This window comes from Anopheles merus, chromosome 2R (genome assembly GCF_017562075.2).
Source record: "Anopheles merus strain MAF chromosome 2R, AmerM5.1, whole genome shotgun sequence".
In the NCBI taxonomy this organism is placed as follows: Eukaryota; Metazoa; Arthropoda; class Insecta; order Diptera; family Culicidae; genus Anopheles; species Anopheles merus.
Genome location: NC_054082.1, coordinates 35,734,604 through 35,751,316, shown reverse-complemented (window position 1 = coordinate 35,751,316; position 16,713 = coordinate 35,734,604). Strand labels below are relative to the sequence as shown.

Genomic DNA, 16,713 nt, shown 5'->3' with positions numbered 1-16,713 from the left:
AAGCAGCTCCTCCACCAAAAGCTACGTTAATGCAATTTAAATCTGTTCTATTCTCCCATGTCGGAGCGCCCTGGCCCGCAGCTACTGCTACCTTGCCCACCTTGCCTACTCCAATGACCTAGACCCACCGTCTTCCGTCATCCGTCCAGCAGAACACACCAAGGGAGCCTACAATTACTTCACTTCCCATTAAAAAAAAAAACATGGACGTGCGGGAAAGTTTTCGCCAATAACTAGACAATTGTTTGGCCCCATGCATGGGGATGCACCTTCTCTCGCGTGAGCCACCGACACAGCAATGCCCCTCAGGGCCACGCGGGACTCACCGGGGGAGACACACATCGCGTTATCGCATCGCTCTATGCGTTTTGGTGTGCGGTAAAACGCTGCATCATTACGCTGGACGAGTTATAATGTGCGCTGAAGTCAATGCCGCCTTGCTGAATGTTGGCCAGAAGAGAGCCGTCTGCACCACCGTTTTATGGGCAGGTTTTATTGCCATCTGCCACAATTGATACCCACCGGGCCACATCGTTTCAGTTGCCTTTTGCGAGTCGGTGCACCATTCACCATTAATGCTGCTGCCCCTGTGAGCCTTTACAGCCTTTCGGCGTGGTGTGGCGTGCAATAACAAACACATTCATTAGGGTCCCCTTCCCCCCCCATTCTTCCGCCTTTTAAGCTGCAAAAGAACAACGTTTGCATATTTTTCTGGAAGCACACCAACACACACACGCACACACGGCAAGCAGTCAGATCGCATGAGTCATGTGTACATTTACCTCTTTCGACGATCATCCGCCAGCGATTAGAACCACTGTCGCCCGACCGAGCATAGGCACAGACGTCTGTCCCGACGCATCCCCGCCTGCATGCCATCTCGTTTTTGCCGCCACTGGTTTAACGACACACCGCCCATAAAGGACGCTGGCTGCAGAAAAAAAACGGTGGAAGGATGCCACCAAAAACGCACACACACACGCACACGATAGGGATCGGCTGCCTAATGACAGGCGCACACGTTCCTTCAAACCGGCCGGTCGGTCGGACGGACAGTCGCTTGCAAATTATGGCACCGACATTTCCGTCCATTTCCGTCCATCTTAAGGCGTTGGGTTTTACGGTCTCAGTCTTGCTGCGTGCGCGTCTTGGCTAGAGCGCGCGCTCCAGAACTCCCACCGGTCACCAGTCGAACGGAAACATTCGCACGGAGCAGATATACTTGCTGCTAGCTAGTGCTTCCTACGCCACAGTCAGATGTCCTCGCCATCATAACTTTGTTGTGGTAAGGGTGATCGTCATCGTCGTCGTCGTCGTCGGCGCTCGAGCGATATAATTAAGTCGAAACTCTGTGCTTCGAGTTCCAAGTCCATTGGGCGAGCCAAGGGTTACCACGATACGGCTGAGAGCGCACGCCGAGAGCACGAGAGTTGAACCAGTAGGAAGTAAAGCAAGAAATAAAGAGGGTAGCCAGCCTTCAGCAGAGCGCATTATTCCGTTCTTAACGAAAGGCGTTTGAAGCAACCGATCTTCTAAATAGAGAAACGTTCACATCGAAGACGGAAGCAGTACGGTGGAACGGTGCGCTGCTTTATTGTACGCGCGGTGGTTTCGACGCAAAATTCAAACAAAAAACGGGTCGGTGTCAAGTGAAAGTGAACCAAGTGCGAGGCTCCCGCAGCGGAAAACAATACAACAACCCAATATCGTCGACATTGGGCATTCGTTTGTTTGCGTCGCCGAGTTTTAGTGCCAAGTTCCTGGTGCTGCGTGTGATTCTCCAGCAAAACCTGTTGTGCGGGTAGAAGGCCTCGCCAGAAACGCAAAGCAACAGAGTTCCCAACGGCCAGCGGTGGTGTTAGAATCGGGTATTTTGTTTGAAAGTACCTCATAAAACGGATGCCGCATGAAGTGGGCATCTTATATCGTTGGTGAAGGTTCTTGTGAGTGGTTAATGTGTAGTGTATATATGTCCAGTGATTTCCAGTCCAGTGGTACTTCGCGTTGAGTGAACTGGAGGAGAAATCATTAAGAGGGCAAAAATACGTTCGTCCTTTTACTTGAGGAAACGATTTCTCGCTCGCTAGTACGTACGGTACACACGCGTACTTGTTGTAGGCACACAGTGAGAGATAACAGAGTCTGCATTACATCACCTGCGCCTCGGTACAGCGCCGTACCCCAGCGATGTTCGTAATGAGCCCGCTGCAGTACGCTGCGGTAGGGTAGCTCTTACTATTTCACTTTCAGCGTGATCACGAACCAGTTTTTCGTCAGGAACAGGAAATCCAGACTCACTCGCCTTTTTATGCGGTGCGTACACTACCGGCGCTTTCACCGCCATCATCGCCAACTACAACTGTAACTGTCATCCCCAGCAGCAGCAGCAGCAGCAGCAACAGCCAACGTGACGACGACGGGTGATCGGGTGATGTATATTGACGTACCCCGTGTGCGCACACCTGTCAGACATCGTCAATCCCCCGTTCACGCAGCACGTGTTGAATGAGGAAGAAACGACTAGTGCTACCAGATCTAGGAGGTTAATAGCAAAACGAGATCTCGGCTCGCTTGTGTACCTCCAGCACAGATGCCAACGGCGCTGGCTACACAGTCCGCTGGCTGACTTGGTGGTCAGGGTAAAATGTTTTGTCTAGTTGGGTAGGAACCTAAAATCCAATTTTCAATCATAAAACATAACCCCAAGTCCACCCCCGAAACGTGGGATTCTGTTCTCTGTCCTTCAGAATGCACAGAACCGTAACACAGCTGCTGCTGCTGCTGCTGCTTGATAGCCGAACGAAATCAAACCTAGCGCTGTGTGTCGCCATTATTTCCTGATCTATTTTACTACTGACCGCATTCCGCAGGTCGGCTCGATTTGGCCACCGAGGGTGTGTGTGTGTGTGTGTGTGTATGTTGGAGTGCGCACACCACTCCCTCCTTTCTCGACAGCGCTGCACCTAGGCATCAGATACCGTAAACGAGTTTTTAGCCCTGTATATCCACAGCAGGCCTGAGGGTGCCCGTGCCCCTTCAAAACCACCCGTGGAGCACCTCCAATGCTCCAAAGCCAGTCACAAAAACACACACACACACACACACACACACAGAGTGGTGCGCAATTTAGCGAGGGCGCACCAAGCGTTGTTTTATTTTCGCGCAATGTCTACACATTCCTCACTCAAAGTCTCAGTGCTGCAAAACGAACTAACACACAAAACGCTCCATTTATCGCTGGGATATTGTGATTGAGCCAGTGGATAAATTGTAGTGATGCCCTGAGAGCATAAACGAAATTACGAAACGAATTGAAATTTGGGTCCCAGCGCAGGTCCTTTTCCGGGAAGCAGAAAAGCACGCCCTCTCTTCAAGCCTTCCCGGGGGTTCGCTACATTGCACAAATGCCCCCATTTTCGGCCCCCAACAGTACAACCTGGGAACCTCATTTCCCGCTCATTTTTTGTTTCGTGGAGGCACGCAACCAACAACATCAACAACAATAAAAAGGCACCCTCTCCCACTCCTCCAAAACACCGAAGGGTTCATATTCTCGCTTCATCCTTTCACACGACCTGCCGACGACCCCCTTTTTGTTTTTTTGAGGGAGCTGACGCATACACAGACCCCGGGACACACAGGGGGATTATTTGCGCCGCTACCTGCCAATCCCTTTTGGTGGGCTTTTCTTCTGCCTTTACTCTCTCTATATATATATCTCTCTCTCTCTCATACACACAGACACTATTCCTTCAGCTCCTCCCTCGCCCTCCTCAAGGGTGCACAGGTCGCGAGCCGCAGACAAAGAACCTGTTTGCAGAAAGAGAGCTATGCCCAAGACTTTCCCTCTCTGCTGCGCGGGCTTGGTGGCTGGAGATCCCTTTTCTGGAATTCATGGTGTGCTCTTCGCGTGTTCTTCCACGTGTTCTTCCCACCGTTTACACCTCACTGCGCGCACAAACACACACAGAGAGAGAAGAGAGCCCTACAGGAGACACACGCACCAGGGCAGCTGACGGAAGAAGCGCAAATAACACGGCCGTGCAATAAACACACAACCGCAACGAAACGTGCTTTAGTGTGTAGGATCGCTTGAGGATGTTGAGGTTGGGCAACATTACCACGGGGCCACGCCAGGCAAATGCAGAAATATTTCGTCAAAAGCGAGACGAAACCTGTTTTGCCCTCCGAAAGGACTCCAACCAAACAGCAACGGCGTTGCTAGCCGCCCGGCCAAACCGTGGGGTTCTTCTTGCATGCTCAAGCTGCGCTTCCTTTTGTTGTCCCTTTCGGACGAGGACGCCCCTCTTAACACTCCCCATACCCTTCTCGTTTTGCAAAAAAAAAAAAGAAGAAAATGCAGTGCGCCACGAAACACTTGCTTTCTTCTGTTTCTGATGGCGACTCCCGCACAACCACGGCATGCCCTCACAAACACACACAGTTCAGTCTGTTGGGTTGGTTGGTGTTGCTTACCAACAGTAACAACAACAACAACAACAACAACAACAGTGCCCTGCACGACGGCACACAATCACGCGACTTATTGCCCCCACGCCTTCTCCACCTGGCAGCCACCAGACAGCCAGACAAATCATCGAGTCGAAAACCAGATCATAACCAGAGCCCAGAGCGTACTGTGGAGCTGCACGATTGCAGGCCAGCGCACAGGCCACAGGAGGAGTCATTCGCCTTGTTGAAGTGTCCGTGTGGCGTACAACAGCAAAAAAAAAAACACGCGTGCAAAAATCGTTGCTTTGGGTGCGACTAAGCCTGGGCAAAGACTGTCCGTGCTACAGCCGGACCTACGGACGAGTGTGTGTTTGTGTGTATGTGTGTATGGTTCTTTACTTTGCCGCTCAGTGCTGCAGTCCACGTAGTAATTGCACAAAACCGAATTTGGGCCTGCCTACCTTTCTTGGAGTTGACCACCGAGCGATAGGGGTAGCTGTGTGTACTTGTATAGTGACGTCATCAGCCATCGGATCCGTGGTCCGGGTTCGGATTACCGAATATGCAAACGTACTGTTAGTAAAAAAAAGAGTCATATGAACGAATATGATCCCATCTAGTGGGTTCTGTGTGGTTTTTCTTTGCCAACTTTGAATGTACTTTGTTGTTAATCGCTTTTTTCTCTTCTCTCTCTTTCTCTATCTCACTCAGAAGCCGCCAGAAGCTGTGTAGGACGTGTCCGAAGTGTAAGCAAGCAAAACTCCGGCTAGACGGAAACACCCTGTTGAAAAAGTGAACCACAAAAGCGCTCGTGTGCTGAAGGGCGCATTAGCCGACGCCGCCAACATGGACGAGACCGGGTCGTCCAGCAACGATCATCACCACCAGCAGAGCAACGGTGGCGATGGTGGTGCCTACGCCTACAAGAACGAAATCTCCCTCTCGATCGGGGATGAAGATCAAAGCTCGCGCACGAACAGTACGGCCGTTCCGACGCCGTCGCCGCGCCACATCGAGGTACCGATGGGGGCCGCCGGCCCGGACGCCGAAACCACGAACGAGTACGCACCGGTGCTGAACCGCGGCGGTGGCAGCGGTTCGCCCAGTTCCGCCAAATCCAACGGGCTGGACAATCCCGCGTTCGAGCTCGAGCAGGACAAGCGTCCGCTCAGCTCGTTCGGCCAGGGGAAGGACGAAAAGTCGCTCGGCGTCGTGTCGGTCAACGGGAAGCCGGTAGGCGAGAAGCCGCTGGCCGAAGCCGTCAACCTGGAGCTGCTCAACATGTCCTCGAAGCCGCCAGCAACGAACGGGCACCATCAGAATGGGACGCACGGTGGTGCGGGCGCCCTGCCGGCCAAGAAGGATACCGAGGTCGATCTGGGCGATCCGTACGACGAGTACTTTGTGCCGGTAAACGAGCACCGGAAGTTTATGAGGTAAGTGGACACGCCGGGTGGCCGGGACCGCTGCTCTCAGACCGATGCTTGCCGCGCACGGAACGCAACCGCCTGTGTTGGGTGCGCGTGTTGTTTTCCCTCCTGCGTTGCCCAATCATCACCCAGCCAAGTCTTTTTTTGGTTTTGTTTTCATCCAAATTAATCCCCGTCTAATATGGCGCGCGTGTTTCGGTTACATTTCACTACAAAAAAACAAAAACAAAACAGAACCTGGTCCACTGCTGGCTAATTATCAACAGTAACACATTCCTTTGCAATTTCCCACTTTCACCCTTTTTTTCCCTTCTCACCCCTAATATCCTTTTCCTCGCCCACTGCACACTGTTTTTCTTTTGCATTTCCGTTTGTGTGTGTGTGTGTTTGTTTATGTGTGTTTTTTTTCTTTCGCCATTTCCAATCTCACTCTCTTTCTCTCTCTCTTTTACTGTGTTCTTCGTTTGTTCCTTTCGCTTTACTTTTTTTTGTGTGTTTCCTGTGTGTTACCCTTGGGCCATTTTGGGTGCTCGTACGTGTTACGTACATTGGTACGGGGTGGGTTTCGTCACCAAACCTCCACCCACTGCTGCAAATGCTGGCTTCGCCCATACATAGTGTCTCCTTCCAAAAGTCACGCCACGGCGTCGGCCATCCCGTGTACGGACGTCAGGGTGTCCGCGGTGTCGACTACACCGGGCACTCGGTTAATGAGCCCGCCCCCGGAACGATGGACTATAAACAGTGGACCAAAATCACGAGGTACCTGCACCCCATTTCCCGCTGACTTTCCCCCCTGTCACTATCACAAACATACACACACACACACACATGTATACAAACATACTCACGGCGGCATTCGAATAATCCTCGGCACCCGACAAACGTCATCATCACACAATCATTAAGCAGCCCAATGTCGTCAACACCCGGTACACGGGCTCACAACCTTTCTTGGGTTGTTCGTGCCTCGCTTTAGTTCCGCTTGGTGGTAATCTGCACATCTGTGGTAGCCGTTTGCTTTGGTTCCGCGTGTCTGTTCCTCGTTCACGATCTTCTTTACACCGCGCACTGTACATGAAAGTAGACAAAACAGTATGGAAGTTAGCGGGGGTTAATTAATCTCTTCCCTTACTTGTGAATACTATTGCTCACCATGGAATCATAAACTGTCCTCCCTTCACTTGGAGAGCTGGGCGCGCAACTGACAACGAACCTCAAAGAACGTCATGCATTCGAGAACACGAAACATCAACAGGGGACCTGTCACTAAACCGAATCCCTCGCACAATGACTATACGATCCTTCATCTAACACAGCAGCGAATGACCGTCAACAAGGTGCTGGGACTTCTTCAATACTCGGACACACATACACACACATACTGGTACAGAGTGGTTACGGTGGCAAACTCTTCTTAATCTGCTAAACTATCTGTGGCTGCTTGCGGGACACGGCCTACTCTGTTGGTTGCTGAGAACACAATATTCGCCACGCCATTGCCCCCCCCCCCCATACATGGTTGCTTTGTTTTTGGGATGGTTCAATCTGTTGTAAATACTGTTTATCTGTACATACCAATCACCTTCACGTGCTGCATTCAACAAATTCTAACTCGTCCAATCTTGGCCACTTTACACTCGTTTCCCAGGGGTGAAAAACTCTACGTCACGAAGGACAAGCGCGAGAAGAAGCGCAAAAACTGGCCGTTCTGGTTGCTCGGGCTGGCCGTGCTACTGGCCGTCATCGTGGTCGCCATCCTGGCCGGTTCCGGCGTGATCTTCAACGACAGTCCAACCCCCGTCGAGTCGCGCCAGTTCGGCGACAAGGTAGCGTCGGCGGGTGTGTTCGGTGGCGGCAAAACGCGACCAGGAAATGGAACCACCACCGCCCCAACGACCAGCACCAGCAGCACTGGCAGCGAATATCCAACGACTCCTTCGCCCTCTCCGAGCTCCTCGACCCTACCGCCCGTTCCGCCCGCGACCGAGGAGAGCACCGTGTACGTGCCGAACACGCTCGAGGGACAGATTACGCTCGCCAATGTGGAGTTTTTGGACGACTACCGCAACCCGAACAGCTCCGCCTACAGGGCGCTCGCGATGGAGCTAGAGGAAGAGTTGAAGGACACGCTCAGCACACCGGACGCCCGAGGACCGATCTATGTGAAGATTCTGAACATGAAGTAAGTGCCGTGGCGCTGTTTATACACCATTCGCCTCTAACCTTTTGTGTCACCTTTTTTGTGTTTTTCGCGCGCATAGGCCCGGCTCGGTGGTGGTGGACTACCGTGTCAGCTGGGAACCGAACACGATGCAGATGTCCGAGGACACGATGAAGCACCGGCTGAACAACTTCTTGCAGCAGAACGGCAACTATCTGTCCACGTACATCGTGCCGACGAACACGATCCGTGTGGCGCGATTGCCGGACGTTTGCGTCATGAGAAGCTCGGGCAAGAAGTAAGTAACGAAGCAATGTGCTGGTGCGGCATTGTAAACGGTCTGGTAATGGAATTGGTTTGTTTGGGGTTTTCCTTGCTTCTTTGCAGCTGCGAGTATGGCTGTACGTTCGATCCAAAGGTTGGTGATTTCTTGTGCACCTGTCCAAAGGGAATGCTGTTGAATGATGAAGATGGACGCACGTGCTACACGCCCGTCCCGGCGATTAATGGCGTTGAGGAGACACACGAGGAACCAAAGAGTGAACCGGAACCGGCGAGTGAACCGGAACCTGCAAGCGAACCGGAACCGGCGAGTGAACCGGAACCTGCGAGCGAACCGGAACCTGCAAGCGAACCGGAACCTGCAAGCGAACCGGAGCCAGCTAGCGAGCCGGAGCCAGCAAGCGAGCCAGAACCTGCCAGTGAACCTGAGCCTGCTAGTGAACCGGAACCTGCTAGTGAACCTGAGCCTGCTAGTGAACCTGAGCCTGCTAGTGAACCGGAACCTTCTAGTGAACCCGAACCTGCTAGTGAACCGGAACCTGCTAGTGCACCTGAACCTGCTAGTGAACCGGAACCTAAGACTGAACCCGAACCTACTAGTGAGCCCGAACCCGCTAGTGAACCCGAACCTGCTAGTGAACCCGAACCAGCTAGTGAGCCAGAAGCAACGGTGGAACCAGAACCGGAACCGAAGAGCGAACCCGAACCTGAACCTGCTTCGGAGCCGGAATCAAGTAGCTCAGATACGTACACGAAAGCATCGACTAGTGATCATTCCGCCAAGTTGATTATATCTACTGAAGCTTCTACCACGGAAACTGAGCCTAAAAGTGAACCGGAACCGACCTCAGAGCCCGAACCTGCGAGTGAACCGGAACCTGCGAGCGAACCGGAACCCACGAGCGAACCGGAACCTTCCAGCGAACCCGAACCGACTAGTGAACCCGAACCATCCAGCGAACCGGAGCCAGCAAGCGAACCTGAGCCCGCGAGTGAACCCGAACCTACGAGCGAGCCTGAACCCGCAAGTGAACCAGAACCTACTAGCGAACCAGAACCTTCCTCCAGTATCGACGCCGACCACAAATCGACCGAGTCGTCCACCGGTAAACTACTGCAACAAGTGATTGTATCCACTACGGAACGTGAAACAACCATCCCAACCACAACTACCACCAGCGGTCAACGTTCGTCCACATCGCCTTTGGTCCCCTCAACGACGGATGATGATTCGCAACTGCCCGACTTCATGTTTGTGGACCAAGAATCAATGCTCAAACACTCCAGCACCATCGAAAGCTCCACCCCGAACGTCATCGTAACGGTAACGGAACAGAGCGGAAAGGATGATACACCCGCACCCGTCACCGAAACGATCGTGGACGACACACCGATGCCATCCACGTCCAGCTTCTTCGTCCCACCAAAACCGACCACTCCGGCCACTCCGGCCGGATCTTCCTCCACCACGGTGGTGAACGGATTCGAGGGACGTTCGCTGTCCTCGAACGATACGGCTGACAACACCGTGTACGCTACGTCCAGCCCGATCTCCCTCGAACAGTGGCGCTCGTCGACAAGCTTCGCCACCTCGACGGAAGCGTTCGGGCGCGATTCGGAGGTACAGGACGAAACGAACCCCTTCCTACCGTCGATCGAAAGCTCGAGCGCACGTAGCGCACCTGGAGCTGGCTCGTACGCGGTGACGGAAACGGTAGTGGAGGCGGAAACAACCGCACCGATTCTGGCCGGCCACAATGAGTCCCCGTTCCTGCCGGAGACGGAAAACAACGCAAGCCTGGTGAAGATACTGCACGAGGGGTTGGATCGGCACGAGGGCTATGAGATCGAGACGCAGCCCCAGTACCTGGAGGTGGTGCCGCTGGCGAAGGACGGCGATCGGACCGACTACAAGAAGCAGCTGAATGCGCACGTCACCGAGACGATCTACATTACGACGACGATCCGCAGCCCGGTGCCGGTCACTACGGAGTCGCTCGAGGAGCTGCTGTCGGTCGCCAGCTCGAAGAACATCGTCGAGCAGACGACGAGCAGCGGTGAAGAGATGGTGGCCACCAGTACGGAGCGAGAGATGGAAGAGCCAACGACTATGATGGAACAACGAACGGCGAAGGAGGCGTCGAAGAGTGCGACTACTGCTAGCGACAACTCTACGATGGCTGAAACAGCGCCGAGTGCAGGAGCTTCCTCCACCACGGACCAGCTGGTCGGAAGTGTGACGGAAGCGATGCTGACGGAAACAAGCAACATGGACGATAGTACGGAGATGGTGATGCAAACAACAACCACTAACGGGGATGCGGACCAACTAGCAATGACCACTCCTGAAGAGGAGCAAACCACACTGCTGAAGGCGATCGATGCGAGTGAGAAGCTCCAAAACCAAGCCGATGAAACTACTCCCAGCAGCAGTAGTACATCGTCGTCGACAACCACCAGCACCACCACCACAACGACGACGACCACGACGACGACAGCAGCCAGCACCACTACGACAACGGTAGCAGCTGCCACCAACCCACCTCCCTCGGTGGTAACGGAAGCCCTGGACCCCATTACCGCGATCGAGAAAGATCTGATCAGCCTGAAGGAGAACGATCTTGCCGACGAAAACAACCTACTGGACAACGATCTGCGCGTCATACCGCTGAACTGGAAGAAAGATGCCTCCACCACCACCACCGAGCGGGTCACCGTGGAGTCAGGATCGCCGGCCTCCTCGACCGAATCCTCTGCCACCCTCATCCCAACCACGACGACCGGTCATTTTTTAGACGAAACGACGTTTCATTTGATTAGATCAGAGCGATCAAATGGAACGTCGTTAATCGGAACGCGCTTTTCTGAGGAGAACGAAACGGCTAGCGAACCCGCGCCGGCAATAGTAGCGAGCAGCAGCAGCAGCAGCACGCCGCCTGCTCCCGAAGACACCCGCATGGAAACACTGCTGCTCGAGCGTGCCAGCACCATGTTCACCAAGTGTGCGGTCGGGCAGTTCGAGTGCATCAACGGCACCTCGATCAAGGACGGCAGCTCGTGCATACAGAAGGCGGAACGGTGCGACTCCGTGTCGCACTGTTCGGACAACTCGGACGAGCAGGACTGCGAGCGGCTCGGCTGCCCGGGCCACTTCCAGTGCCAGGATGGTGTGTGCCTTGCCCGGCAGCACGTGTGCGACGGCATTGCCCACTGTCACGACGGGTCGGACGAGCAGGGCTGCGGCGAGTGGCGCTGCAACTTTGACGAGCTGTCGTGCAATCCGGCCACCGGCAATGGGCCGTGCCTGCCGGCGCTGTGGAAGTGTGACGGGCTGGAGCAGTGTGCGAACGGGTTCGACGAGAGCAACTGCCCGGACACGTGCACCAACGATGAGTACTTCTGTGCCGGGCAGCGCAAATGCATACCGGAGGCGTGGCGCTGCGACGGTGCGATCGATTGCAGCGACGGCGAGGACGAGCGGTTGTGCGATTGCCCGCTGGACAGCTTCAAGTGCCACACTGGGGGGTGTGTGGTGGGTGCGTACGTTTGCGACGGGCATGCGCAGTGCCCGGACGGGTCGGATGAGTGGCACTGCTATCAGCTGGATCGGGCCGATGGTGGGTTGCGCGTGAAGCGCAACTCCTCCGAAGCGCTGGCCGTTTGTGGGGACGGATGGAACGGGGCGCTGGCGGATATGGTGTGTGCCGAGCTGGGGTATGCCGGGGCTAGCAAGATCCTGTTCACGAAGGTGGGCGGCGGCGGCGTCAGCACCGCCAACGGTTCGTTGGTGGACAGTATGTACCGGGTGACGGAGAAGAACCGGCTCGAGTTTGAACCGATCCACTCGATGGAGTGCAACCAGGGTTTACAGCTGTACTGTGAGGAATATCGTAAGTGTTACTACACTGAGTGTGGAAAATGCCTGCTTTATGTGTTACTAAATCGGACCTTTCTTACCTTTGTTTTGCAGGCTGCGGTCGGGAGCGCATCCAGCCCACGTTGGAGCAGCGTATCGCGGGCGGTGTTGCCTCCGATCCGAACCAGTGGCCCAGCCTGGCGCTAGCGTTCAGCAACAATGCCGCCATCAAGTGTACCGCCAGCATCGGTAAGTGTTCCGGTAGGGTGGTAGGGCTCCTCACTGTGCCACAGAGTGTTCAGTACCTTCTTCTTCTTCTACACACAGTTTCTCCACGGTGGGCACTGGCCAGCTACACCTGCATCATGGGCAAGACGGAGTTCGTCAACAACCGAAACGTGGGTGACATGAGCTGGAAGCTGTTTGCCGGCAGTGCGCTGTTTAATGCCTCGCTTGAAGATACGGCCGCGGCTGCCGCGGACGCTACCTACCAGATTGTGGACGTGAAGCGTGTTGTGCCCTATCCACAGGTAGGGAGAAATCGCCCAGTCCCTCCCATTTTGCACCCTTTCTCTTCTAACGTCTCCGGCCTTCTCCCCTTTGCAGTCCAAGTACAAACAGTTCATGTACACCGGCGATGTCGCACTGCTGGAACTGTCCGCCCCGCTCAAGCTGAACGATATGGTGGGCAGCGTGTGTTTGGCGGAGGCGGCCAGCATCGATTCGGAGCAGCTCTGCCTAACGGCCGGCTGGGGATCCGATCTCGAGAGTACGGCCACGACGGAGCAGTACCTCAAGTATCTGCCCGTACCGACGGTCCCAACGGAGCGGTGCAACTCCTCCATCCACTACAACGGCGTACTGCCGGAGAATGCGATCTGTGCCGGGTTCCTGAACAGCAACAAAACGACCTGCTACGTAAGTATTTTGGCTTATGGTTTTTGTGCATGCCACACCAACCCACCAGCGCAATGTTCTTACCAACTTCGTTTCCCACAACACACACAGAACGACGAGGGTGCTCCACTGATGTGCTACCTGGACGGGTCCGGCCAGTGGCAGCTGGAAGGCATACTGAGCTACCACGGCAACTGTGGCAAGCGACCGCATCCGGCCATCTACAATTCGATTACCTCAAACATTTCCACCTGGATACGCAACACCGTCGGGAATGATCTAATGTTCGAACGCGTTACCACCTCCGTAACGGTTGGCATTGATGCGACGTCACCAGCGGACGCTGCTGATAGTACCGGCACGAGTACTACCACTACTACCACCACTACTACCACCGCTTCTACTTTTACTTCTTCTGCTGGCAGTGATACCTCCTCAAGCGAAGGAACTGCGGAGAAAATGGCAGCAGCTCCTGCTGGCCGAAGCGAAGATAGTGGCAGCCCTGCAACCACTACTACTTCCATCGATCGGTAATCGAGGAGCCGAGACACACGCCACAGCTCCATGTGTCTGTAGCGCAGCTGTAGAGTAGTAATAGCAGCCGCAGCAGCAGCAGCAGCAGCAGTAATAGTAGTAGTAATCGACGTACTCTCACGAGCACGTTTTGTACATAATGTCTACCAGTTAAATAGCATTGGGGGGGGTTAATGGGGAGGGATTTTATTGAAGTGAATGGAGTGGAGTGAGATGGGGTAGATGCATAATTTTGGAAAAATCTCATACAACAAGTATAGCTGATGGCACCGTGCGCGTTTGTTTATGTGAGAAGAGCACAGTGAGAGATATAAGAGAAAAAGCGTTGATAAAAAAAGAAAAATATGCAGAAGAGAGTAAGAGAGAGAGAGAGAGAGAGAGAGAGAGAGAGAGAGAGAGAGAGAGAGAGAGAGAGAGAGAGCGAAGGAAAGAGAGGCAGGGGTAATCCTAGTCACAAAAGTTGAATATTTTGTGCCAATAATTTGAACGCTGCATATAACTGGTATAAGGGAAAAGGATGTTAGAGAAAGGTGTGTGTTTTTTGTGTACAATATCGCCCAGCCGAGTTATTACACCCAATGCACATACGGAACACGAGACCGAACGGAAAAAAGAAGTTCAGAAACGAATGCAAGCAGAAAGTAATTAAGACAATAACAACTCACACCGACACACAACATACGGGGCTTGTTCTTGGAAGAGAAAGAGAGACCAACAAAATTCCGTAGAATCACTCAACAAATCTGTATAGAGCGGATCATTTTCTACCGGTGGCAAAAACGGATAGTTACCACCACCCAGCCACTACCGCCCACGCACGAAAATATCGAACTTGGAGTACGATGCATACATTTTCTCCTATTACGTACGACATACATGCATAGAAGGTTCCGTTTGCGCAACCTTCCGTTTACGCATATACGCATCAAAAGGCACGCGCGTGTGTACGACGACCATTCCCCGCGCACAACAGCAACCACGCGGGAAGGCGTTGTTTTGTTTTCTTTTTGCAATACTGTGTTTTAAAATACATTTAATTTGCGGTTTTTTTGTGTATAGTCAACCAATATCAGCAGCAGCAGTAGCAGGAGAAGCAGTGCAGTGTCGGTGTTGATCCGGTTGCTCTAGCAGCAGCAGCAAACACGGCACAACACGCTGGGGAATGGCGACAAGTTAGTAGAGAGATCGTACAGTTTTTGTATGTAAAAGCAATAAACAATATATAGAAGATACAAAATAATTGAACGACTTTGCAGTATTTAAAGAGCGCGATTGATGACACAATTACTTACACAAAGAGCTGGCGTTACAATTCGTTCCAAAATCCCGCGCACCCCGCATTGCCTTTCCTATCTGAAACGAGATAAAACTATTTAATCACATGCAGCAGCAACAACATGCGACTATTTCTTTCAAATGACATTCAAGGCAAATGATTCTATGTAAAAAAAAGAAGCACGTTTGTTACAATTTCAGATAACCTTTCTCGCACACATGTGTGTATTCCTTCTTTTGTTTTTTGTTGTTTTGGACAAAAAAGAAAAATACAATTTTCCTCCTCCTTTCTTCACCTGCGCTATTCCGAGAGCCTTCTACTATTTGTGTGTTTCACCTATTGGTGGCTCTTTGTGTGGGTTTGTTTTGCTTTAACACCGCGCGCATCGGACCGCTGCTCTGCACCTGCTGTTACTTACACAGAACGGAGTCTTTATCTTGTCTTGCCTTTATATCCGTCTCTCTTTCTCTCTCTCTCTCTCTTTCGCGACCGTTGCAGAATGATACGATATGAAAGAAAAACAAACCCGTTTTAAAAACACCGTGGCTAAATAAGTTCCCATGGGCGTCCATAGTAGCTGTTTTCCCTCCTGTGACTGTGCATGCATATGCATGTGTATCTGTGTGTGTGTGTGTGTGTAAACAGGGCAAGGGAATGTGGTGCGGTAGCACTAGTTACAAAGCACCGCACCCCCACCATGGCGTTTCTGCGCCCTGCTGCCGGATGCTTCTTTGTGTTTTCGCTTATGTTTCACTACTGAAGGAAAGTTGTATCGACTTCTAGGGCTAGTGTTCTGCACTGAAACACTAAAATTATACTACCTTAAGGATAGCGTTTTTTCTCGGTTGAAGGACATGCGTTCGTATTGCGCCTTCTACTCAGTTCTATTTTGTTGGGTGCGCGTGTCAGAAAAAAATAAAAACGAAACCCCTGCTACGTCCTGAGAAACAGCGAATGAACACATAAAGGATACCAAAATGGAACCAGCGTATGAAAGCGTATTGAATTGCTTCTTATCCACCCACACACACACACACACACACACATACACGTACACACGCGCACACACACACACAAAGAAACCTCTTTGAAAGGTTTCCCCAAGGGGAGGTTGGTTTTCGCCCGTTTCGCTGGTGTGGTGCCTGCTGCTGCTACAAGGAGCTGCTTCTACTGACTGGCTACTTATGTTGTGGCAATTACACACATCTTAGTGTATATATTTAGAAGGGTTGGTTTTCTTGTACATTCTTTGCTTGGAGTTGTTGCTATCAAAAAGCATTTGATCAATGACACGTACTATTTCTCACTCGACTCTGCTCTGCTCTCTTTGTCTCACAAACGATCCGGCGGCTATTTAATCACATACCTGGTTCAGAGTAGTGTGCTCTATTATTATTATCCTTACTATTGGTATTGGCTTATTTTTACAGAACAAAAAAGTTGCACACTTTGCGTCTAAAAAAAACAGAATTGCTCTGTCCATCCGTACTCTCCTGATGATGCCACCAACCACACGCCCCTCTCCTGATTGCGCGGCTAGTTGTTTTGTGTTTTACTTAAGTTTGTGTCCCAGAGAATCATATTTGCTCGTGTGTTTGTTTGCTTGCTTTGTTTCTACTCTACACTACACAACGTTAACGTTATTTCTTGTGAATGTTCCTGGATTCCTTGTGTGTGTATTATATCGCACTTACTATCATCGCTGCAGTCCCCACACACCCATATGAGCCTTAATGTACTAGAGGTTTATTTAAAATATGCGACCGTGCGACACCTTTATCGGCCGTTTCTCGATTCGTTTTCTGCTTTCCCTTTCTGTCTC

The 16,713-nt window shown here is 52.3% G+C and overlaps 1 protein-coding gene across 6 annotated transcripts in view; it reads left to right on the top strand.

The window, feature by feature from the left end:
* LOC121589566 (mucin-17-like) overlaps positions 1–14,855 on the top strand; it is a 39,162-nt gene extending 24,307 nt beyond the window's left edge. For 3 of the 6 annotated variants that reach the window (XM_041908575.1, XM_041908577.1, XM_041908576.1), the window contains 9 exons: positions 5,164–5,888; positions 6,501–6,644; positions 7,534–8,067; positions 8,147–8,344; positions 8,434–12,218; positions 12,299–12,433; positions 12,512–12,714; positions 12,791–13,102; positions 13,193–14,855. In XM_041908575.1, coding sequence (XP_041764509.1) covers positions 5,299–5,888; positions 6,501–6,644; positions 7,534–8,067; positions 8,147–8,344; positions 8,434–12,218; positions 12,299–12,433; positions 12,512–12,714; positions 12,791–13,102; positions 13,193–13,615 — 6,324 coding nt within the window. In that variant the 5' untranslated portion in view covers positions 5,164–5,298 and the 3' untranslated portion in view covers positions 13,616–14,855. Of the gene's footprint in view, positions 1–1,201; positions 1,286–1,850; positions 1,869–5,163; positions 5,889–6,500; positions 6,645–7,533; positions 8,068–8,146; positions 8,345–8,433; positions 12,219–12,298; positions 12,434–12,511; positions 12,715–12,790; positions 13,103–13,192 lie in introns of those variants that run through there. The other 3 variants (XM_041908579.1, XM_041908580.1, XM_041908581.1) reach the window with 3 other exon arrangements.
* The last annotated feature ends 1,858 nt before the right edge of the window (positions 14,856–16,713 follow it).